This window comes from Pempheris klunzingeri, chromosome 20, assembly GCF_042242105.1.
Source record: "Pempheris klunzingeri isolate RE-2024b chromosome 20, fPemKlu1.hap1, whole genome shotgun sequence".
Classification (NCBI taxonomy): domain Eukaryota; kingdom Metazoa; phylum Chordata; class Actinopteri; order Acropomatiformes; family Pempheridae; genus Pempheris; species Pempheris klunzingeri.
Genome location: NC_092031.1, coordinates 1165870 through 1191945, shown reverse-complemented (window position 1 = coordinate 1191945; position 26076 = coordinate 1165870). Strand labels below are relative to the sequence as shown.

At 43.8% G+C, this 26076-nt stretch overlaps 1 protein-coding gene across 1 annotated transcript in view; it reads left to right on the top strand.

Moving 5' to 3' along the window:
- LOC139219753 (glutamate receptor ionotropic, delta-1-like) overlaps nucleotides 1-26076 on the top strand; it is a 454804-nt gene that overhangs the window by 398555 nt on the left and 30173 nt on the right. Inside the window, exons 9-13 of the mRNA XM_070851702.1 lie at nucleotides 11901-12002; nucleotides 14327-14449; nucleotides 16293-16367; nucleotides 16515-16854; nucleotides 19529-19667. Of these exons, the coding sequence (XP_070707803.1) occupies nucleotides 11901-12002; nucleotides 14327-14449; nucleotides 16293-16367; nucleotides 16515-16854; nucleotides 19529-19667 (779 nt within the window). The remainder of the gene's footprint in view (nucleotides 1-11900; nucleotides 12003-14326; nucleotides 14450-16292; nucleotides 16368-16514; nucleotides 16855-19528; nucleotides 19668-26076) is intronic.

Sequence of the window (26076 nt, the reverse complement as noted above, 5' to 3'; positions counted from 1 at the left end):
TCTGGGGCAGAGACGCTCTCATCTTTACGTTGATTTACACACCAGCCGGTGAAAAGTCAGACCTGAGAATTCGGTTTATCTTCCCGCCAAAGTCTTTTTATTGACGGGTGAAGGGCCGATAGAGCCGTCAGCTCCGGAGCCGAGTGGACCAGACGTCTGCTTTGAAACCAGAAACCAAACCTCGTCTGATTCTGCAGGATTAACCGAGAAGGAAAACCTAAACAGGAGTCTCCAGTTTATCTCACGCCGGCTTATTTCTGCAGGCGTTCTGGATCTGTGTGGGGGGGGGGGAGGAAGATGAGGCGCTCACAGGAAAGTTTTATAGAGTTTGTGACGTGCAGGTAGATGTTGTGAGTGAGATATCAGACTCCATTCATCCCCCCCCCCACACTGTTGGTGTTATCCCAATCTCCATCTCCATCTTCCTGAGCTGTCCACGCCTCTCCTCTCTCCTCCCCGGGCCATTTCTCAAAGCACGTTTCCCCCCCAGATGAAACACCGCCCCCCCCCTCCCCCGCCTGCAGATCAGACCTGATGGAGATTGAAATGTCATTTCCCTCTTTCCCCTGGAAACTTGTTCGCACCGCTCGGGTCCTTCAGACCTCCCCCGTGTGTTATCCCATCTATCCGTCCTCACTTTTCTCATCTCGTTGACTTCTTTCGTGTCCTCTCTGCAATTTCTTGTCAGTAACTCATCCTCCCACAAAACACTGGGAAGGAAAACACGGGTATTTTCTCCTTGATTGTCGGCGGCGGCAGAACATGTGTCAGAAGACATTACGCTCTCGCCCACTATCCTCAGAGGGGGTGTCGGCCGATTGTTGTTTCTAATAAGGCCCCGGTTTAGCTGTCAGGCGTCCTTCCACACGTCACCAACCAGAGTCATGAAAGTTAATTATGATTATGAACAGGTGCTTTTAATGATCAGACCTCAAGCTTTGCACTACACCTTTAGTGAGAAGCAACCAGCCCCTACCTGTCTGTGTCACAGACCTACTGTGTTTGTATTCATTCATAATCTGCATCTGGATTAAAGCAGAAGACCAAGACATTGTCTTAGTCCCTATAGCTTTAAATACAGACTTCAAGCTTCTACTTAAATTCATCAATCATCAAAATCACTTGGTTGCCGCCTTAGAAAAAGAAAAGCCTGTGTGGAGAGTAGAATGTGAGTTTAGAGGAACTATTGTGTGATTTACCTTAAAAACTGTAGCTTGTGTTTAGGAAACTCCACTGAATGTAAAGTCAGTCCAAAGTGTCAATAGTGAGAAATAAAACCACAAGAACAGGTCACACTGGTGCACGAGGCCTCAATCCAACGTCTTAAAAATGAAAAAGTGCGAGCAGTGGGAGGAGATCCAGGTGGACAGGAACGTGTCAAGAAAAGATCATCACGTCTGTAAATAAATGTATGAAACACAAACATTTTCTCATAATGTAGAAATAAAACCGGTCGGCGTTACATTTCCCTCAAAACGAATCTGCTGCTGCGAACGTCATCATGTGTTTCTAAATGTTCTAAACGTTGTCATAGTTTATGGTGTTTATGTAATGAAGCTGTTTTTACAGATTATATAACTCCTTCTTCTAATAATCAGATTATTATTAGAGTTCTGCAGCCTGACCCTGCCTGCTCCCATCATCCCGCCTCTTCTTTGTCCCTCTCCAGTCTTTTCTCCCTCCGTCGGTCTTTTCTCTCTCTCCCACTGAAGAAGCTTTGTAATTATTTTGTTGAGGATAGAAATTACCCACCCATTTGTCTGTAATAGGGACTGCCTTGTTAACGGCCCTTCTGAAATGAAACCATTAGAAATGTTGGGGAACGAAAATGAGCCTCCAACGGTGCTAATTTCAAATCCCAGAGGTAATTTGGACTCATTAACAACAATTTGTGCCTTTGAAAACTCGAAGCTTGCTCATTTCTGGGAATTACGCGCCGTACAATATAGATATTTTTCTCCCTTTCAATTATTTAACAAAGCAACAAAGACCAGGTCTTTCTTTTATTTTTTTTTTATTCCATCAGGCGTGGGCAGTGATGAATGACCGCTGAGCTCTTGGACGTCCCGTGAAGATTAGTCGTAATTGCGGGAGTGAAAATGAAAAAGTTTTAAATGAAGCAGAAACAGCAAAAGAAAAAAGACGGGATTAAATATGCAACCGTCAGAACAGTAAAAGCTAAAGAGCAGGACTGCTGCAGCCACTTACAGTTAAGGTACTACGGTTATACTGTTTGTCCCTAACAAGGCACCGTAGTTTTTGGCTTTTGCTCTGTTGATGCTTTCATGTTGTTCAGACTTTTAAGGTGAGCGATGATAAGTATTATAAGTATTATATATTTATATAGAGCCACCAGGTCAGTTAATCTGCTCGTTGTTTTATTAATTATATATTAAACTGTGTTTCTTTGTTTGTTATTGTTTTTAGTGCTACTTTAACAAGAACTTTGTCTTTATTTATACAGTATATCTTATTTTAAATGGCAGAATATCTAAAAGTCAGACTTCGTGTTGTTCTGCCACATAAGATGGATCCCAGCCGGCTGCTGTCGTCATGGTGAAGCACCAAAGTTCATGTTGTCTCAGCCACGAATCTTCCAGCTGATTGGTCTGTTTAAAGAAGCATCCTCTGATTGGTCGGTATCAGTCTGTAAAGAAGCGTCCTCTGATTGGTCGGTATCAGTCTGTATAAAGAAGCGTCCTCTGATTGGTCGGTATCAGTCTGTGTAAAGAAGCGTCCTCTGATTGGTCGGTATCAGTCTGTATAAAGAAGCGTCCTCTGATTGGTCGGTATCAGTCTGTGTAAAGAAGCGTCCTCTGATTGGTCAGTATCAGTCTGTATAAAGAAGCGTCCTCTGATTGGTCGGTATCAGTCTGTAAAGAAGCGTCCTCTGATTGGTCGGTATCAGTCTATAAAGAAGCGTCCTCTGATTGGTCGGTATCACAGTGCCTAAATCTAACCAATCAGAGGCAGGGAAAAAAAACTAAATCAAGATGGCGGCAGCCGTTAAAACCAACATGGTGATTTAAAAATTGCTTCTAGGCTTCAACAGACTATTGAACGCCACACGCCGACTCTACTTCCTGTCAGACGGGACCTGACCACAGCATGTTTTTGGTCGGGCTGTTTGCCTTCCCGCCGTCCTCTGGGGACCACGACATGCACAGGAAGAGTCTAGTCAGTAGTTTGCTATATTTCGACTGGGTAAAGCGTTTAGTGGTGAAGCTGTTGACGTCCCAAACTGACTTAAAATGGAGAAACAACAGATTCCTTCCTCCAAAGTTTATAATCCAGTGAAGGTTGAATAAGTAGCGCGGCTCTGCGGAGGCCCTGCAGCAGCGCTAATTATCTGGTACCCACGGACCGACTTTTAGACGAACAAAAAAACGGTAGAAATCAAAAGCCGGGAAACATACAGACACACACACACACACACACACACACTCGTACACTCCCACGTACACTAATTGCCATTCATATTGGTGTGTTTTTCTTTGAAAAGGCCCCGGAGAGCGAAGCTTTGTGTAGATTAGAAACATCAAAGCGGTTTCATAACAGCAAAATGAATCAGAGACGATCCGGTGAAAAGAAGAGTGTAAAACAGCAGTGTGTGTTAGTGTGTGTGTGTTTGTGTGTGTTAGTGTGTGTGTGTTTGTGTGTGTTAGTGTGTGTTTGTGTGTGTGTGTGTGTGTTTGTGAGGTCGAGTGTGTGTGGAGACTTGACCTTACCATGTGTGTTTGTGTTTGTGTGTGTGTGTGTGTCCTTGCAGCAAATATGTGTTTACCTCAGCAGAATAACTTCATAGGGACTTTTATGCTTTTATGTCACACTACAGTACGTGTGTGTGTGTGTGTGTGTGTGTGTGTGTGTGTGTGTGTGTGTGTGTGTGTGTGTGTGTGTGTGTGTGTGTTGTTCATCCAGCTTTGATGACAGAATTAAATGAAAAAACACATTACCAAAATGATAAATAAAAAACAATGTCTTTTTAAAATATGAAATATTACACTGAAACCTGCCTCATGTTAATAAATATAGTGATTTATGATCCACATTTATTACATAACACTTTAAATTATATCACTTTAAATGACTTAAGCTGGTTACTTTTACTTTCTATTAAGCGTTTCTTATTTCTTCAGAGGGGAATATTGTACTTTTTACTCCACTGCATATATTTGAGATTTACTGTAAAGACTAGAAACTTACAAACTTTATTAAATCTGATGCATCCTCACAGATTAGACTCAACAACAGTCTGTGAAATAATTAGAGAACGCTCCACCTCATCTACTTTTTTTTTTTATTTTATAGTTTCAGTCCATCTTACAGTCCAAACAGCACAAAGTCATTTATAATGAGCCGTGATGGCGACACTTAAAGCAGTAAAACGCTCCAGAGATAACATATATAATGCTGAATTAGCACTTTTACTGTTGTTAATAATACTTTGGTTCTTTTATTTCAACCATTTATCACTTCACCTCTGATGTGTTCCTCCCCTCCTCCTCTGTAAACACAGTGTGTGCAGGAACGTTAACACCTTGACGTGCTCCCAGGTTCTTTAATAAAAGAGAAACTGCCTGCAGAGAGCACCCGACAGGCTCCGCCCACGCGCCGTGATTGACAGGTGATCTGTGGGATGTATGTAGTCAAGTAATGAGGCCTCAGCACCGTCACACACACCTTCTGAAGTCACCAATCAAAGAAAAGGGGTGAGGAGGAGGAGGTGAAGGTGTGGAAATAAAAAAAGAAGAGAGAAACGCTGGCATTTCACTCTGCTGTGGACGGAGAGTGAGCTACAGAAATACAGGCGGTGTAGCCTTTTGGGACGACGAGGGAGGGGGGGAAAAAAGACGGCTGACATTTTGAGGAAAAGGGGAAGAAGCAGGGAGGACAAGAATAATGCATGAGCGAGGTGCAGATTCGTCCGCCATGTTTGACCTCCACTGGGAGGAGGGCAGGACGTAAAGACAGACGCTGGGTGTGAAGACGAGTCCACAGTCAGATTACAGCTCGACTTTATCAGGAAGTCTGTTTGAAATTAGAATTAAAACAGACTGAAAGCGCCACTAAATCAGTTTCTAATAATATGAGCATTTTCAGCGCCCTCTAGAGGACAGATGAGGACCAGCCGCTCCAGTTTTACACTGTGACAGTTTAGTTAGGTTTAGGCACCAAAGCTGGTTTAGGAAAAGAGACAGATGAGAGAAATATGGATGTAAGTTATGTTGTGTGTAACGTAACTTTTACAGACTCTCTCTTCATACTCCGTCACCTGACTTCCTCCTTCAGGCCACCAGAGGTCACCAACGTAAACAATGGTTGTTCAACTAAAATTCAAAAAGGTCCAGTCAGAGAAAATGTATTAAAGCAAAGGAACATCTTAATGTCTAACTGGAGTTAGTGTGATATATGCTGATGTAGCCTAGTGGTTGTATCAACGTGTGCATGTGATCAATAACTGATAATTGACACTAAACAGACACATGATACTGTAGAGAGGTTCTTGTCTCATTAAGTAAAAGAAAGGCTGCATTTAGAAATAAAAGAAAACAGATCAAATAGTTTTTGAATAACTTTGCGTCTTAAAATAAAGTTTAGCAGCAGATTTTCCTTTTTTCTTTAACTGTCACATCTTGACTGAACAGTCAACCAACTTTACAATATATAGATCTCAAGCCCACGTAGCGTCACGTGGGACGGCTCGACCAACGCCGTAAACCAGAGGTGCCCAATACATCGACCGTGATCTCCCCTCTGCTACGGGTCCCTGGCAGGGACATGAGCGGTCAAAGGCGCTAGCTTTAGCCTTCCAGTTTATATCCACTAAAGAAGGGTTACTCTGGGACGGGGAACAGGACAGGAAGGAGATTAGACTCCAGTCAGTTCAGGTCATCAGATGAAGGTAGAGACCATAACTGTACTGACCAGTTCCTCTGGTCATTTCTGCTGTCAGTTTGGATGTGTAACACCAGGGGTTACATTAGTGTACGCCAACATGTATATAAAGTATACTCAGTATATATAGAAATAAATGTATGTTTAGCATCTTTAATGTAGTTCGATCACTTTGACCTGGTCATTTTAAAAGAAGCTCGCTAGCTGAAAAAGTGTGGACACACTAGAAAAGCTGCGCCGGTTAAAACAGAAGCGTCTCGTCAAATTTAAAATCCCCTTATAATTTACTGATAATAGGTCCGTAGAGGAAGGCTGTGAAGAGCACCAGCCAATTTATATAGTGGCCAAAGCGTGTGGTGCGGGTCAGGTGGTGCCATTGGGTCCAAAAAGACTTTTTTTCCATTGACTTGCATTGTGAAAGTGACTTATGCAGCTCAACTCAGCTGCAAAATGAATTCTAGAAGCCTAAATTAGTAAAATGATTACTTGACTGTCAGATGTTTGGCTTCCTGCTGCCCACAGGGAGCACACCTGCAGGGGGCGGCTACTCTAGATTAAGAGCTTTTAACAAATAGCTTTATTAAGCGGCGGTTTGAACAGACACTGATCCTGTAATGAAACACCAGACGTCCCTCAGCATATCCTCGGAGCGTGGCTCATGTTCCTGCCGCCTCCTCATTACCAGCTCCTCTCACAGCGCAGAGCAACATGGCTGCTGTAAGTCAGCAAAATGAGCTGCAGTCGGAGGGGCCGGAGACTCACCTGGGGCTGCCTGGCATTTTGGAAAATCTATTTCTCCTTTTAATAATCTAATAATTGTCAGGAATAATAGGTGGTCTGTTCGCAGGGAGGAGACATCCGGCCTCTCTGGTGCAGAACAGATTGTCTTTATTATTTTAGTTTTTCTGCTGCAGTAAAAAAAAAATCAGGAGGTGGTTTCCTTCCACAGCAGGCAGAGATGGAGTTATCCTGAGGTTCAGGAAACAACGAGGCTGATGGGAAATGAGGTCCTAATTTGGAGAAGTATAAACAATAACACCACTGGAGTGAGAATGAGAAAACAACAAAGAAGGAAGCCATTTTTTTTTTTCCCATCATTATCTGTCAGTGTTTGCTTCTGCTTCTGTGTGTGACTGTATTTTTAATAACGTGTCAAACTCCTGCTGCTGTACAAGCAGTTGGAAGTGAAATTTGTTTAGTTGTCATAAGTTGATTAACAGCCACCTTTTCTCTCTCACCCCTGACTTCTCCTTTTGTCTCTGTCGCTGTAATCTTTCACGGATCTACGAGCTGCAATCAGTCAAAAACCGAGACTGTTTGAATGAACAGGCTGAGGTCTGAGGTGACGGACGGTCCTGTGCATGGACAGTGGCAGCCATTAGGAACCGCTGCTCCCACCTGAAGGCCCATCGGCTGCTGGGAAAAACTTCCAAGCCAACTCTGAGCCACTGGGAGTCCCCCCCGTCCCCCTTCTCCCCTGACAGGACACGTTAGAGTTAGAGCCAAGTGTTGTCGTGGAATCTGATGGTCAAATGACATTTATTTGTCCAAACAAAAGCTCTGAACACCGTGGAGCTGCCGGGGCGTCTGTAGCAGTAAAGTTGAGTTGCATCGCTTGATCGACGTCGGTACTGGTGTCACCTGACAACATGACAGCACACCTGCTCACAGTGCACCTCAGCGTTTGCACCATGCACCAGAAGAGCTCAGCGTCGGTCGTCAGATCCTGCAGCAGGAGTTCGATGGTCGTGCTCTCGGGTTCAGATCCAAAGTAAAAACGCTGATGCCACTAAAACTAGTTAGGCTAAAGGGTGAAACCAGCTCTGTCTGAAACTGTTGGAGGAAAAGTGAAAAGTCCTAATTCCTCTTTCTTCATGTAGAGTTCTTGATGTACCTTAGAGAACGAGTCCATTATAAAACTTGTTGTTTTATCAAAATGCCGTAAATTACAGTTTTTATTGTGAACTTTGGTGCAATTTAAAAGCCTCCAAAGCTCCAAACTGTTGCCTTTGTGTGACATTAAGGGAACCACCAGGCATGAGTCAGACTTTAATGTGATGATTCTGCAGGAGATGTGTGTTTGTGCCGTAAACAGACACCGTTAGCAGCGTCTCCTGCCCTCCAGGCGGCGAACAGCCTCTGCTGCGTCATCCCGTCACTCCGAAGCCTCATTACGGCCCCGCGGGCTTCATCACTGCCGGCGGGACGATTCCACTCTCACTTCATGGCTATTCTTCTTCTTCTTCTTCTCCTCCTTTCTCGGTCGATTTTGACGGCCACTCTGACGGTTCAACAGTTCAGGCGAGAGAGAAGAAAGACGGGGAGCCAAACTTCAAACTGTGGAGTTAATTTATCAGTGTTAATGAGAAACAGCCTCACTATCTCACACACAGAAGGAACAGGGAGGGACTGAGATCATCTAAAGGACAGCGGTGCTCAGAATAGCTCCCTGATTATTAAACAAACGCTCCCTCTTTCTTCCCTCTTCTGTCCTTCTCCGCCTCCTTCCTCTCATCTCCACGTTCCCTCGCTGCCTCTCCATCACGCTCAGCTCGCTCCACGCCTCCTCTTTTGCACCGCACTTGCTTTTTCTCGTCCCGTTTCTCTCATCTTCAGCTCACGTGGTCCTGTTTGTTTGCTCGGAGGGCGTGAGCAGTGATGTGGCTGTAGCAGGTGATGAACACCAGCAGCACCTGGATGCACGCCCGTCCTCTTTATCACCACCGACGGCCATTAAAACTCCAGAAGAGCTGCGTCTTCCTCCCAGATTGGAACATCCTGTCCTTTTGTCTGTGCGGTTTAGCCGTGCGCTCGTCTCCATTGATGCGAGTCAAACGAAGCTCTGCCGGCGTGTCGGCCGGTCCATTACTTCAGTCAGAATCTCTGAGCAACCACCGGATGGATTGCCGTGACATTTGGTTGACATATTCATGAATCTCCCCTTAAATTTTTCATCTAGCCGCAGTCATGGTTCAAAATTGAGTGGCCAAACATTCATTTACAGCAGGAAACCTCTAAAATGAGGCTGTAAACCTCAGCTGAGTTCAGTGCTGACGCAGCGTGGTTACGTTACCTACAGTTAGCAAGTTACACTGTCAAATACTGTAACGTGATGCACAGGAGAGCGTTTACAGACTTTTTATTAATCATCATTAGTTGTGACACAGAAAGCTGTTAAAATCTGAACTCTCTGATGGACAAACTTCAGTATGTTACGAAGGAAACCGTCTCTAAACGTGTTTTTCTCGTGTTATCAGCCAACATGTATCATGTGCTAATACTGAAATATCTGTGATGTGCTAATATCCATCAGTAATATCATTTATCGGTCAGTTATCAGTCTAGTCGAAGCGTCAAGAGTCTGCAGGGTCATTGTGCCTCAATGATTTAACTTCAGGTGTTTTTCTGCCAGTTTGCTGGATGTGTCCAAGTACTACAATACCCACAATCCTCAGAGGCACACATCAAACCTGAAGCAAATTCAGAATGATTCTGAACGTGTCGCCATAATGACTGAATTCATCAAAACTGTCAGAGCTCTGCGTTATCGATGCACGCAGCAGGATTAGAGGCTCTGTGATTGGATGTTTGTAACGTAAATGCATTTTGGGAGTTGTAGGCGGCTTCTCTACTCCACTTTTGACTTTTATCAAAGAAAAAACAACCAGAATGTGATTTTTTTTAGCCCCAAAATGACTGCAGGGTTTAACATCCGCTAGATTCAGTCTGTCCCCAACTCTGCTGCTTCCCCCTGATGTTAACAGTCCACACAAACTGCTTATTTCTTATTTTTCCATCCTGGATTAACATGCAATCATCAGAAAACCTTTGTCGCCACCAGAGCTTAATAAACACTCTGCACCGTGTTACGTCTGACAGGAGCGGCGTCATGGCGAGAGCATTAGCGGAGCAATTTGTTGCAGGCGTGTTAGCGATGTATTGTGGCGCGGCCCTGTGAGCAGCCTGCGCTCCACAAAGACACCATGTTTGGTTCAATGACGCTAATGAAGACGTTCTGTCAGAGATTACAGAGCGTGTTTACATTAACTGTCTCGGTGAATCAGAGCGGTTCATCACACTGTTCTTAATCGCCTCCTCTCATGTGAAAGTGACCCGTTTATATTGTACTGATATTTCATGGCATGAAACTGTTCATAAAGCGATTAGATTAATTATGCAACACACAGGCAGATGATAAGTTTCTGTTCGCGAGAGGGATCAGTTGTCTCATAAGGAACGAAGCACTTGGATTGTACAAACACTTAACTGATGCTGTGCGGATTAACGGGAAAGTACACAGAGACATGCAAGAGTGTGGTGTACACCATCACCCCCCCACCTAATCAATACTGCACGTGTGTGTGTGTGTGTGTGTGTGTGTGTGTGTGTTCCCTGTGGACTGACTGACTTCAGCATCAAACAGCAGCTCCAGCGAACATTAAAACATCAACAGCAGAAGCAGAAAGAGGAATGAGGCTATCCACCGTTACCACGGTGACTGGGGTGCTCTTTTATCAAAGCAGGCACACACACACACACACACACACACACACACACACACACACACACACACACAGCCTGCACAGTGCTGTTGTGTAACGTCCACACAGACACACAAACTCTAATGGCAAACACAGAGGGCTGAAAACAACCAGGTGAAAATCAGGTGGAAAATGCAGCTTGTAATAACTGGTGCTGGGGGGTTTGGGGGGGGGGCTTCGGTCCCTTTTTAGTATTTATACAAATGTTTCTGCAGGAAAAACTGTAAATTATAAAGGAAGTAGACATGAGCCCCCCCCCCCGAGTGTGTGGACCACCATTTTGAAGCCCGAGTTTAGCACCATCTTTGTTTTCTGGACGCAGAAGTGATTTTCATCCTGTATTCACCCCTGTGAGTGTGATTGGTCGGGTTCAGTCAGGACCCTCCTCTGATTGGTCCGTGAGCAGGTAGCCCCGCCCCCTCTTCCTGGTGTATCATCCTCTAAATGGACCATAATTTACTAAATGAACGTCCTGCTGTGTTGAAGAAGACAGTTAACTAGAGACTGAGTGCAGAAACTGTTCACTGAGCTGATGAATCATTTCCTCGTTGACTTCCATCCAATCAGACTCCTGTGGAGTCGCCCCCTGCTGGACACTAGAGAGGACGCAGCTTTAAGGCTCTTGGCTGTTCAGACACTTCTTCGTACAGACTGTTCAGGAATCAGATGTCTGTCATTGATGCTCTTTGATTGGAAAGTTTCTGATTTCAATCAAACTTTGTGTGGCTGCTTGTGTTTAAACCTAAATCCCTAAAACCATGTTGTTAAAAACCGAAGAAAGTGGTGTTTTGTTTCTGAAAATGTCGGCAGTGACGTGTGGAAGTGTTGGAACAAAGAAGAATTTAAAAGTAATATTCAAAATAAGCTGAAATTAGTGAACATACTAAGACTAGCGAGGGCCTGGGTGTGTAAAGAACCGGTTATTACTCTGCAACATGCACGACATCAGCGTGATGCTTTCAGGTGTCAGAAGGAAAAACATGTGTGTGATCTCACAGGCTCTGTAACACACACACACACACACATGATCTCAGTGTCTGTAAATGAACTCACAGTGAGTTCACTTTCCTCAGAGGGATGTTTGAGACGGTTTTTATTATTTATTCTTTACCCTAATTAGGTCAGGATGGCTCTGTGTAAATGTGATGAATGAACGCCTGCTACGGTGGTTTGTTGGCGTGCCGTATATATTTTTTTTCCTGCTTTCTTCACTAGTGCCTTTGTCCCCGTCTAATATGCAGCGGCGGCCCCGACAAATGAAATCAGATGAGACGAGTGAATAAATTGTGAGATGGCAGCCTGTGAGCCATGTGTGTAGCATTTGCTTAATTGACGGGTGCTCTGGCTGTTCTCTGTTCTCTCTGAGGACCTTTGACTCGCAAACATGAAATTAAGAAGACTCTGAATGTTCTGCCGTCTCCTCCTCTTCCTCTTCCTCCTCCTCTTCCTCTTCCTCTGCAGCTCGCCACGTGGGACTCGGTCCACGGCCTGAACGGCAGCCTGAAGGAGAGCCGGATAGAGAACGGCATGCAGGGGGTGACGGTCAAGGTGGTCACTTTGCTGGTAGGTGACATCTGTGCACATAAAGTTTAAAGTGTGAGAGAGACTTCAAATACCTTCAGCTGCTCAAAGAGACTCAGCACAAAACAAGATGCTGTAAGATAAAGTCCACTGTGCGATAATCCACAATCTACATCATTCTTCTGGATATATTTTGTTTATTTAATTTTCTATTTCTTTAACTACTTCTGTCCCCTTTGAGCTGCAGTAACAGCAAACTTTCCCCACTGAGGGATCAATAAATGTTATCTTATCTTAACCCTTTAACGTCCTCACCAAGAAATAAGCAATGAAAAACTTTATTCTTTATATATTTTATTTCTTTGGGGCACTAATTACAAAAATCTATGTTTTTTTATGAACAGACATTTTTTTAAATCTTGGCCTCTACCAAACGGTTGACATGTCGTAAGTAAAACATGTTTTCAATAAGATATAGTGAGTCAACATGTGCTCTACCATGTGGTTGAGCAGAAGGTTAAAGGGTTAAACTAAACCAAAGGAGACATCAGACACAGTTAAGGAAGCACACTTTTCTTTGGTAGAGACCAGAACACGGTAGAACAGCCCAAACCTTCATCTACGCCGAGCAGAACTATCACAACAGAAGTTCTTATCACTGAGCGTGCAGCTCTTTATCCCCTGTCACCACGTCTGGCCTGGCCGGGAACACAGAGACCTCCTGGAAGAAAAGCAGCTATAATAATAATAATAATTCAGCTGACAGTAGAGCTGAGGGCTGAGGGCGAGTCGATGATTTGAAGTCAGTGTTTGGCCCACTAACACCTGAGGAAAGCTCCACGCACCTTTAACACCAAACTGAAACTCTCAAATATTAAACCAGCGTGTTCAAACCTGTGCTGTTTGGTTTTTAAAATGACTGTGTGAGCGTCCAGGCCTGCACTGCAGATAAACTGTGTTCAATTTTCAATTCACTTCTTTAAACACAAATTCATTTCTGGGTGCAGCAGAACACACAGCAGAGAATAACAGCGCCGTGTTTTCGTCTGCTTTGACGCTTCGCTTCATTCATGTTCTTCTGCCCAAAAGTTTCCCCTCAACACTTTCTCTCTGCTGTGTTTGTGAGAGGGCATCGATCCAGCGGCGCCTCCGGACAGCGTGATTAGTTTAGAGATACAAACGGCCGAGCGTGTTGATGATGATGATGATGATGATGTTCTGCCAGAGCTTCCTCCCGTGCCGGCGCAGCACCGCCGAGGTGCAGCTCTAACCAAGCGAGACTAATACCTTCGCCCTGCCGCTGATCCCCTGCAGCTGCAACACTGCCGACACAACACCACAACTACCACAGCAGCCACAGACACACTCGCTTCTCCGCGGTCTAACTTTGTACCTGAATGCATCACTTTTCTAATAACAACAGGCAACAATTAGGGAGCTGGTTTTTCTCCTCTGACCCACCTGGATACACCTGAGATGTTACTGGTGTTGATCAGAAATATGAAACAAGTGTCAGATGGGTTCAGAAAGACATTATAACCCAGAAACACGACTTCAAACTGATGTAATTTTATTGAAAACTTCATGGTACAAGATACAAATCCTCCACAACAGACACAGATGATAACAATCGTCACAAAACATCTTCTGTTGACCAGAATTAATTCAATCTATTTTTAAAGGAGTTGACTGGAGGAGTCGGGCTGCGTCCTCTGGAAGTTCTTTCCAAGTGTGAAAAAGTTTTCAGAGAAGCAGCCTCAGTTATTCCCAAAGTGGACGACGAGCTTAGAAACCTCAGTCGTCGTTCTTATTTTCTAAACCTCTCCTCACGTGACGTCTCTTTCAGATCTGGAGTCAGTTTGGGAGCTCCTCTCTGGACCTCCTCATGTGTTTTGACTCATAAAGACACTCTTTCCCCGAAAGAGCAACAGGAAACTCTTGGTTTAGTTTAGAGTTTAAGAATCTAATGAATGACAAACAGAGCAAACAGCAGTGCTGAGGTGAGGCTCCGCAGGTCAAACCTGATCTAACACAGACAGGAATCCTCCCTCAGAGACGTCCAGTCAGCTGCTAAAGTTACCTGACAAGACAGGAAACCAGAAAACAGCTGCTTCACCGTGTCCAGCTGTGGGTCGGTCCCACTCAGGGAGGGGCCTCGGCCCCACAAACAGGTCAACAACGAGCCTGGAGGTTCACTGACGAGTCGACCGGCTGATATTAATGCTTTTTATAATATAATAATATATAATAAAGACTTTCTAGATGCTTATAGAACAGTGTTATTCTACTGAATATAGTTTAATATGAGGCCTCTCCTCCTCGCTGACCCCCTCCCCCGCCGCCTCTCTCTCCGTCTCTCCCTGCAGGAGGATCCCTTCGTCATGGTGGCGGAGAACATCCTGGGGCAGCCCAAGAGGTATAAAGGCTTCTCCATCGACGTCCTGGACGCCCTCGCCAAGATCCTGGGCTTCAAATACGAGATCTACCAGGTGAGGACCGACTGACACGCCCACGTTCACCTCAGGTGGAATTAATGAATGACTTTCTGCAGCTCTGCATTAAGACCTCCTCTGCAGTAGTTTCCCACCATGTAACATGGTGTGTGTGTGTGTGTGTGTGGTGTGTTCAGGGGTGGACGCAACACAAATTAATTAATAGTTAATGAAGGTGATGTGAGCGGAAAAACTAGCGATAAATTATCAGGTGATTCAGTTAATTTAAAGCCTGTTTGATTAAAACAACGGTGACGTGATGAAAACAGAGTCGTGTTTCATCAGCAGCAGCATCAGAAGGACATTTATCAGTTAAGGAAGGAGGAAGTGCAGCAGCATCACATGACTGGACGACGAGCAGGTGATGAAAATGCTCGTGAATCAATGATGGAGGTGATGAAATGAGTGTGAAACCTCTGGATGGACGTCCAGGTGATCTGTGATAGATCTGATTTTCTTTGTGTTTCTGTGGACGCTGACGAGTCGTCTACACACACGTCTGTTTTCCACTTAAACAGTGAAAACACTCTGATAATCAATTAAAAACTGCTTAAATGTCCCAATAAATATGATCTGATTCTGATAAATGACAACATATTAATCCCAAAACCCGCCCGTCCACTGATCTTTGATGTTATTGTGTTTTTTATTCCACAGTTGTATTGATTGTGGACTCGCAGCTTATCAATAGTACAATTCAAACACTTTTCAAGGTGCAGCAGCAGCTTCTCACCTTCTCATCCAATGATTCTGTTGTTTCCTACATTGTAGATCAATACTGCAGACATCCAAACTGTGGAGGAGCCAGAATGTGTTTTTATAGTTTTTACTATTAATGATATTAATGTGCAGTGTATTGATTTAATAAGGACGAAGACAAACCGTTGAATGAGGATCCAATGAGCTTCAGCGTGCAACAATCAGCTGATCGCTTATCGCTTGATTTTCTTCCTCACACTCGTTTAATCCCTCCGTTGTTAATTAAAAGACATTCTCTCCACTTATCTCTGGTTGCTTCCACCCTTCAGGCCACTTCCCTGAAATGTTAGGTGTCAGACAGACGTATGAAACATGGCTCCGTCTTCGCCGTGTCACCGCCGCTAATTAATTAAACCGGCTTTTGATTTATTAAATTACTTGATAATTTGATGCTTAATTTTTCATTTCACCTCCGTTTTTATCAATTAGTTTCTGTTACTTTTAACGACGTCACTCTCCTGTTTGAAAAGAGGCAAAATCAAAAACCAGCTGGTTCATTTATCATCAAATAATCTGTGATTCATTTGTGATTTAAAAACAAAAATCTGTCATTTGTTTCAAAACCAAAATATATAATATATATATATATATATAATAAATGAAAAACTAATCAAAAATGGTTTGGGTGGGTTTTGGTTGCTCCTTTTATTTATTATTATTCTTTTTTGGGATTAAAGAAGGAAGAGAAACCAAAAATAGATTTTTTCTTTTTTTTTTTTTTAAACAAAAAATGGAAAAATAAAATCCTGTTTTTCTTTCAGAACAAAACAAAAACGAGAAAAAAACAGTTTCCAAGTTTCTGTTTTCACATCTGACAGAATAATAAAAAGTCAAAATAAAAGCCAAAATGATGGACAGACAGACAGACAGACAGACAGACAGACAGACAGACAGACAGACAGACAGACAGACTGGCAGACAGACAGACAGGCAGGCAGACAGACAGACAGACAGACAGACTGGCAGACAGACAGACAGGCAGGCAGACAGACAGACAGGCAGGCAGACAGACAGACAGACAGACAGGCAGATCTATGAGCTCCTGAACTGGTGACATGAACTTCATTGATCTTTCCTCCAGGTGGCCGACAGTAAATATGGATCTCAGCTCTCCAACGGCTCGTGGAACGGCATGATCGGTGACCTCATCAACAAGGTAACACTAACCTGGATCCAACACCAAACCTGCGACAGGTGGATGGTTTAAACCAGGAAGTGACTCCTTCAGCTTGGCTCACATTCACAAATCAAAAGATAAATACTTGTTATTGATTGGCTAACGTTCCTCCTCCTCCTCCTCCAGAGGGCCGACCTGGCCGTGTCCGCCATCACCATCACGCCAGAGAGGGAGAACGTGGTGGACTTCAGCAAGCGCTACCTGGACTACAGCGTCGGCATCCTGCTGCGGAAACCCGAGGAAAAGATCAACATCTTCTCTCTGTTCGCGCCCTTCGACCTCGCCGTGTGGGCCTGCATCGCGGCGGCCATCCCCGTGGTGGGGGTGCTCATCTTCCTGCTCAACAGGCTGCAGGCGCTGCGCTCCTCCGCCCAGAACGCACCGCCGGGCCAGCCCCCCAACGGGGTGGGCTCCGGCACTCTGCACAGCGCCATCTGGATCGTTTACGGAGCGTTCGTACAGCAAGGTGAGAAGAAAAGGTGGTGATGGGGGGGACGGGGGACCGGTCTGGTGTAGGACATTTGGCCTAATGTGTTCACCAGTGGGTCCAAACTGGAACTGAACAGTCAGCGTTCAGCTCATCTTCAGCCAACAAGTCACCCAAAGAGTCACCCTCTGTTCATCCTTTATTCACCTTCTGCTCTCCAATTTCAGCATAAATCAGCGAAGGACGGTGGAGAAATACCATGACAGCTTCCATTCAGCACAAGTTCTCTTTGTTCCCGTGCGACTCTAAATGAGATAATGAATATTTGTTCAGGACTGTTCACACTGAATAATGTGTGTGTGTGTGTGTGTGTGTGTGTGTGTGTGTGTGTGTGTAATCGGTCGTCATGGGTTTTCTTATTGAGCGAATGTGTCGACATACGTTTCTGTGAAGCGTCAGTGTTATAAAGGTGCATGCAGGTGAAGAAAACACCAGAACAAAACCAAAATATATAAATATATATATAGAAGTTGTAGAAAAAGATAAATGATAAATAAATAAAATAGCTCGCTCCACTCTGAAGACCAACATTTGGACTTTTGGGGCTTTAAGCAGAACAGTGGAGAAGCTTTGGATGTGTGTGTGTGTGTGTGTGTGTGTGTGTGTGTGTGTGTGTGTGTGTGTGTGTAACTTTAACCCTTTATGACCCACCATAGAACAAGTCTTCACATATTTACAGGCTGTAGAGCCATTTTCTGGACCCAAATCTTAATAACATGTACAGACTTGTGTCCAGACTGACTGAGTGCAATAAACCATAAAAAAAATGGAAATCACATTTTTCTAAATCCAGAGAAGTCACAGCTGTGTGAACACCAGCCGTCTGGATTATAACGTCGTTGATGTGTTTGCTTTATTCTGGACTTGTGAACACATTAGACTCCTCTGGTTTTATATGCAGAAAGAATTATTGCTCTATTGATCTTATGTGGTTGCTCTGGATTAGGCGACGTAGGGAAAGAGGATGGACTTCAAGACGATCCTCCGCTGTGGTTGGACGGTCGGTTTAAAAACTGACAGCGAGCGAAGCTGAACGTTAAAATAACTCAACCTAAATATGCTGAAGTGAGGAAAGACACAGACACGTGACTGTGGAAGCTAACGCTGCTCTCGCTGCTCGTCGCTCTGGTGGAGTTCTTCTTGATTGAATTCCTGCTCCTTGTTTGATTCCTGCAGCGGCCACGTGTCTCCTCGCGCTGCTGTCGTATAATATTCTCACAATTGAAATCAAAGATCGCAGCAAAAGGAGGATTATCTGCCTTGTAAAGACGGATTTCAGTTTGATTTTAGGGTTTTAATTTCGAGCTGTTACACAGATTAGAGCGCAGACGAGGGAAACAATGATCACAGGAGGATCTGTAGCGTCTGAAAGATTTAACAGAGAAGCAGATTCAGGACCGTAAAACTTTAAAGTGCTTACATGAATTAAGGGGGAGGCTCAGATTACAGAGCAAAGAGCTCCAGGAAACGTCACAGCGAACGAATGAGCTTGTGTGTCAGGCTCAGTGATCGATCACCGATAGCTGCTGATTGATTTGTAACGCTGCAGCTGCATTTCAGGATTGAAGTCCTGAAACCTGATTCTAGCCTTAACAGTAAAAACGAGCCGTAAACCTCATTCAGCCTTTGAAAAACTTACCAGACCAACTTTTAAAAGAGAAAATGTTCCCCTATTATCAGAAACGTCCTCGCTCTTCTGAATATTTTCACGTTTTCATAATATTCACCACATTTTTTATGCATCCAAAATGTCCTCTGATCTTTATTTCCGTACGTTCTCATAAAGTCCTCCAAAATGTTCACTATTCAAAAACGTCCTCCTGCAGCTCCTCACACTGTCATCAGCAGATTGCTGAAGAAATCTGGTGGAAAAATGATGGACGACAACGGTTTCAAAGACAAGCTGACTGTGACTGATGGAAAATGTCTGGGGCAAAAAAAAGAAAAAACTTTCCTCCTTTATTGAAATTGTCCTCATTTCCAAAAAAATGTCGCTGTAGTTTTTAAACTTCATTACTTTCAAAAAATGTCCTCCTGTTGAAAAATGTCCTCACTCTCACTGTCTACATCTGTAGTCCTCACAAGGACATATATACAAACACACACACACACATGTATGCACAATTAGATCCACACACAGTTTGACCAACATGCTCCTGGAAAACACACACACACACACACACACACACACACACACACACACACTCTTTCCCAGCAGAGGCACCCAGCTGCATCTATTATGGTCTGGCAGGTTGCCGGGGAAACCTTTTAGGCCTAACGGGTTGTGATTAGTTGCAGTCGAGCAGCCGCTCTGCTCTCCGAGATAAAGCACCGCTCTCACCTGCTGTTTGGTCCGGGCGCAGCAGGCGGGCTCCTGGTCACCGAGTGCAACCTGTAACTGAAAGGTCACAGGTCTGATCCCCCCCCCCACCACCTCCCCACCTCCCCCCAGCAGGTGTCCATTAACACCTGTGAGATCGGAGGCCGGACATTCAACATGTAACGCCTCTGAAAACACTCGGAAATCCCAGTGCTGGAGATTTAGAGTAATGACCTGGGTGTAACCGTCATCTGTTTGCCTCTGTGTGTGTGTGTGTGTGTGTGTGTGTGTGTGTGTGTGTGTGTGTGTGTGTGTGTGTGTGTGTGTGTGTAGGTGGGGACGGTGTGGTCGGCTCAGTGGCTCTGAGGATCGTCATGGGCAGCTGGTGGCTCTTCACTCTCATCGTGTGCTCGTCGTACACCGCCAACCTGGCAGCATACCTCACCGTGTCACGCATGGACCACGCTATCCGGTAAGGTGCACACACACACACACACACACACACACACACACACACACACACACACACACAGACGTAGTGCATTCCCAAACCTTAACCCTTCAGAGTCTAGGACCGCCACACGGCGTCAAAGTCACATGTCGCACGTTTGAAAACGTAAAGCTGTGACACAAGCACGCAGGTGCTCACTTCAAAGACTGTTGGAAAGCGGACACTTCAAACTTTTTACAGGTGTTTGAATTCTGTCGATCGGCCTATTAAGACTAAAGTTATGAAGAGCCGAAGTCGCGCACTACAGCTCTTCTACGAGTTAGAAGATGCTGAATCTGGGGAAGAACGTTCTGATTGTGAGGAAGACTCCTTTCAGAGGATGAAGAGGATGCTGCACCTGAAGACGAACGAGAGGAGGTGTCCGCGCAGACCCCCGCTCCTCCAAAGATCCAACTAGTTCCTGCTCAGATTTTGTGTTTCTTTTGCACTTTTACATCCAGTGTGTCCATATATTATGTCAGAATAAATAAATACTTGTAGAATCACATAGGTGAGGTTGTGCTGAAAAGAAAGACACAAAGAAAGGCCAGAAAAAGGTAAACTGAATGGGAAACACAAAGGTTTTACCCCAGACTCTGAAGGGTTAAATATCAACGTTAACCTTAAAACAATAAGTCTCAAACCACAAACGGCCCCTTTAAATCATGATAATCAGGCAGAAATGATGCTGTAAAACCAAAATTTGTTCTCGTAACTGTACAGAACTACACACACACACACACACACACTCATTTATAAGACTGAGATTAACGGTTCGCTGTGTGCCGGTTGGAGCCTGTGTGCCTGCAGCTATGAGGGATCTACACATTTCCATTATTCAGATATGAGCTGATATGAAGCTTCGCTCCGTTCAGACACAAACAGCATCTGAATCTCTGCAGCAGTGTTTGCTCCCCTGGAAACATCACCACCACCAGCTGGGTCACAACTACACCTCTGGTCCTCTGTAACGTGTGTCAGCAGAGGATGAACGGCCCTTAATCGGTTTACAGGTGATATGAAAATGATGCCGTACGTGTAACTTCAGCTTTTTACAGAAACTTCCCAACTTTCCAATCTCATTTTAACTGTTTGGTCACCATGGTAACAAGGATTAGGATCAAACACATACAGAGTCACAGCTCCTAAATCAAAGTTACTGTGTGGACTTAAGTCAGGATTTACTTCACTAATACCAGATTTAGACTCTTCCTGCTCCTGTAAAACGTCTCCAGGTGTCTGAAATGATGCTGAAATGCAAAAACAGGCATTTATTTTAGCCTTCAGCCTTTAAACGTCAGAGGTTTAACCCTTTCATGTATGAATTATGATCCTCACCTCAGTCAGAAGTGTTTTTATTCATCTTCAGGCTGAAAAACAAGATTTGAACTTTTTTTTTTCAACCCAAATTTCATAAAGATGTTTCTACATGTCCACTAGTTTAAATCTAGCTCCTGATGCATGTGATTAATCATAATTTCCTCCCAATATAAAATCAGTTTAATCAGAATGTAGCAGTTGCATGACTCCTTAGATGTTACTTGATGTCACCATATGTTTCTTACCTGCACAGGTCTCTTTTTCTAGAAGGTTTGAACAGAAAGAAAATGAGCACCTTGGTGTTTCTGTCTGTCTGTCGGCCGTCTTGGCTTCACTCTGAGTGGATGAGATGATGCAGCAGCTTCACTGTAGCGGCTGATGTGCAGCTACGCCATCAAAACTCATGCATGTACAAGAAAACAGCTTCACACTGCAGTGACCTCTCTGCATGAAAGGGTTAATCAAATGTGAATGAAAAACTCCTCTGAATTTTAACTTCTTTATGTGGCGTTCTCAAAAGAGATTACAGATCTACTAGAGGTCTCAGACTCTTTTCTTATTTTTAAATGGACTCCTGTGGAGAAACCAGGTCATTGCAGCGTGTTATTAATCATGAGATCTTGACTCTTACTCAGGAGACGAGCTCTGCAGCGCCCCCATGTGTCAGAGTTTGGACCGTCGGCGCCTTCGCGTTAGGTGTTCATTGTTATTCTTGTATGTAGATAAGAAGAGTCGACACAAAGACAGTTTCATACTGTCCAATAATCCTCAGTAATAACGTGTTTTTAAGCATTTTAAACAGTAAAAACCACAGTAGATATGTGGCTGATATTTGTGACGAGCCACCACAAATACATCAATGCATGGGAAACACTGACATTAGTGTCTGTGGTGGTTTCCAGGAGACACAGTCAGGACTGAAACGCACATTTAGAGAGATTTAGATTTAGAGTTGTTTCATGCAGAGTCCACTGCTTTTAGCCAAATAGCGTTTTAGGTCATGTCTCTCTCTCCCTCCCTGTATAATTTCATTTAAACTGACTGACCTCTGGCTCTGCAGGCTGTTCATTAGCAGAACATGTTGCTCTGCAGTCCGTCCACAGAAAGACGACTCGTCCTCCCACTGAGACGTCTGAGTGAACTCGCCGCGGCCGCTAATTGCTCGTTCGACCTAACAGGAGTTTCTCACACATTTGGCCGATTATTAATCTTAAGGAGGCACCTAGAATGATTGATCGTCCCAAATCACCTCGAGAGAAAAGCTTTAAATCATCTGTAATTCAACAGCACCACAAGTGGAAGGTGTTGAGCTGATCCTGTGTTAAATGTAGAGTTGACAGTTTAGCGAAATGAGCTCTCAGCTTGAATATTTCTCCATAAATGACACCGCGGCTTCTGAGTTCAAGTATTTAATGCATCTGAAAAAAGCAGAAAGTCTCTAATCTAAACTCTCTGCAGTCGTTCGCTGTAACATTTACCCCTCCTGCTGTTACCCAACAGCACGCTGACCTTCACTCCGGTTTTGTGGGAAGCGGTCGTGTTCTCTGCAGCTCTGTGGATGCAAATAAAGATGGAAAAGTTCTGAAGCGTTCAAAAGTTCAAAGGAGGATTTACATATCGTGTGCTGCTTCATCCGTTTTGGCAGTGATGGCAGATGTTTTATTAAGTAAAAGTACTAATACCATACTGTCAAAATACTCCAGCATTCAAAACCTGGACAGTAGAATTAGCTAACAGTGTTTTCAGGAGACATCTGCTCATTTTCTTGTATTAAAGGTCTGTTCAATAAACTCTTTATCTTCCTCCTGCTGTCAAACTCAGGCTGTGCTGTCTTCTTGGTATCTTACATCTCTTTCAATTACACTGTAAGATCTGAAGTCGTGGAAGAAGCTTTTAAGACCTCTTGCGTGCTCTTGGACTTTTGTCCAATTCTCTGTCCTCCTTCAGAAATCCAAAATGTCTTGTAAACTTTAGATTTTCGAGTTGATTGTGCTCTGTGAGGCTGTGAGGCTACGCTAGCGTCTTCGCAAATGTCGCTGTGGGAGTAACCGGCCATATTTAGCCGGTTTGTCACTTCGACTGCTTTCTGTCAACGTTTCGGTCGATTTCAGAAGTCCTCCAGTGGATGTAGTCGGTGAATCTTTACACTAAATAGGAGAAAATGTGGTAAATAAAGTAGTGAGATGTAAATATTAGGTTTCCTGATGCATAAAATACATGAAATTAACATTAACAGCTTCAACATGCAGAATCAGTGACATGTTTTATTGAAATCATCTTTATTACTGTGGGTTTTATTCTGATTTGTTTCTGCATCATTGCCTGAATCATTTTTTCCTCAGTCCTGACATGTTTTAATCCTTTTCAACCATGTAAAACAAAGTAAATTATATTATTATTATTATTATTTCTTATGCAGACGAAACCATGAGGTTTTAAACAAACACGCTGTGACGACAACTTAACCGTGACAATAGGAAAGTAAAGCTGCTCTCAGCATCATATTTATCTAAAAACAAAACATCCATATCTTTAAAAATGGCTGAGGATCTAGTGCAATTGTTGGGGACTACTTTCAGTCGCGGATTAATACACATTTGTTAGAATCCACTAGTTTGGATTAATTCATTGTCGTTTTGTTTTTCTCATGATAAATACAGAATATTAACAGATTAATGGTGCAGACCTGCTGAAGCTTTTTCTTGCCAATTAATTTTCTACGGCAGCACAAGACTCAGATCTAATATCTAACTTTTCCTTTGAGGGCAAACTTTCCTAGCGGTGATCAGACGACACAGTGAAGCAGAAGGACAGAGGGTTCGGGCTTTACCAGTTTTTTATTTCACCTCCAGAAACTACAGACACAAATAAAACCTGCAGCAGCATCATTTCATCACCTTTAACCTGGACTGTACATAACAGGGACGTCTCACCTGCAGGGACGAACATCGTTTTCACCTGGATATTTTGCGTAACTGCATCACTGCTGTTGAAAACGAAGCTGGTCAGACAAAAAAAAGTCCAGACTTTACCTTAAATAACATGAAAAGTCTGGACAGAAGAGTAACAGGAAGTCTGGAGAGGAACTTGGAGAGGCCAGCATGTAAAAGTAAAGTCTTAAAGAGAGTAGAAGGTCTGGTCAGAGTACAGAACATCATCGGAAAGACATTTTTAGTGTCTCCGAACACAAACAAGCTGCTCGATTAGAAGAAGAATAACATCCGTGCTGAGATCACAGTGAACTGGCTGAACCTCAGAGCACCGCTTCAGACGGACTGTAATCTAATGTTCTGGGCATGCAGGGCTAAACGTGGACTTCCAGGTAGAGTTTCAGAGTTAACAGATGGTAAAAAGCCATAATTTCACGAAGTAACAAGCTGGACAAGAAGTTCGTCGAGGCTTTTGATAAAAGCTTGTGGAAATGTATAATTTGTCAGTCTGTCCTTGTTCGTGAGGCAGCACCCTCGCATCGATCCTCACGTCTGTCTTTTAAATTGTGCAGAGACCAAATTAATAACAAACCATTTTCATATATAAATCACAAGTTGCTGCAGTTCTCCACGCTGTCGGTCTGACTTATTGACCAGAGATGTTTTATTAAACAGAGCCGTGGAGCTGCTGGAGTTTGATCCTAATGAGTTCCCGAGTGCACAACAACATGACAGCTGCCACATGTTAAGTCCTCCAGCTGTGTGTGGTTCTGTTTTACATGTCAGATCTTTCATAAGTAGAGAAACCTCTTTACTCTTCATATCACAGCCCGGCTTTTCGTGTGTTCAACATCACAACGCTGCAGATCCGCTGCACTGGCATTTTGTTCCACTTGGTCCGACTCCGACTCCTCCTGAATCCTCCTGAGGCTTTAAATCCCCCCGGGAGCATTTCAGAAGCAGAACGTTTCTCCTGCTGATCTTTCTGCTCAGATTTAGCCGGTTTGGTCGTTAAACTGATGTTGGAGCTTCTAACAGGCTGCGTTTCTTCTTCTGCTGCTTTAAATGTGTTTCTTGGATGTACTTCCTGCTTTGAGTGTTTCTCCATCCCAGATGAACTTCTGGTCGTCATGGTGTTAAAAACCCTCTGAGCGGCTGACGTCTGGCCTGGTGCCCCCCCATTAGAGAATAATACTGATGTGCTGCTGGAATATACCACTGACAGTCTGCACGGGGGCTTTTATTTTGAAAACTGAGTGGATTCTCTTTGTAGTTTGTCTGTCTGCTGTGTGTCTTTAGAGAAGCTCCTGGTGGGATATAGATGCTGCAGAAGTTTATGTAAATTAAACAAATATAAAGTTTTTTTTAATGATGAAACATAAAAATTAAAATGTATTTAAATTTACTTTTAAGTATTTTAAAAAAATCTATTTGTACTTTTAGCAATTTTCCTTCGACACCCTCAGTATATCAGGAGATTTAGAAAATGGATCAAGACAGATCTTCAGTGTGAAAAGCTGCAGTCAGAGACTTTAGAGGATGTTAAGGAGGTCAGTTCGTGTTAAGAACAGAAATGTGGATTTCCTCTCAGGTTCTTTATGTGTGAACGTCTTTATTACCCCTGAATATGAGAGCAGGATCCCGATGTGAGCTGATCTGACATCAGATTCTTCAAGTGTGTTCATCAGACGCCGCTGAGCATTGAGGGTTTTGCCTCCCGGGCGGAGATGCAGGTAGAAGATCAAAAGGAGCATTTTATTTCCCCCCTTTATGATGTGCGTCTCTCTCTGTGGGGAAAAAAGAGTGGCAGAACATCAAAGTCTGGAGCGTCGTTTTTATCTCCTGATCCAACCAGCACCACCTCTGAGTGTGTGGGCCGCCGGACTCTTGACTCGCCTCACATTTTTATGTTCAAAGACCAAACAGCTGAGACACACGGGCTGATGGCTTCACGTCTTCACTTTGATTTCCTCTCCTGCGTCTCAGAGCTCCAGTTTCAGAGCTCCACTTAGTTTTTGTGTTCACCGACTTTGGAGGACGTCTGTGTGTTTGAGGCCGGATCATGAAGTAGATATTTGGCCAATATATATAATATATATATATAAAGATCCTCTTTCCTGTTCCTGCTGTTCACCTGTAGC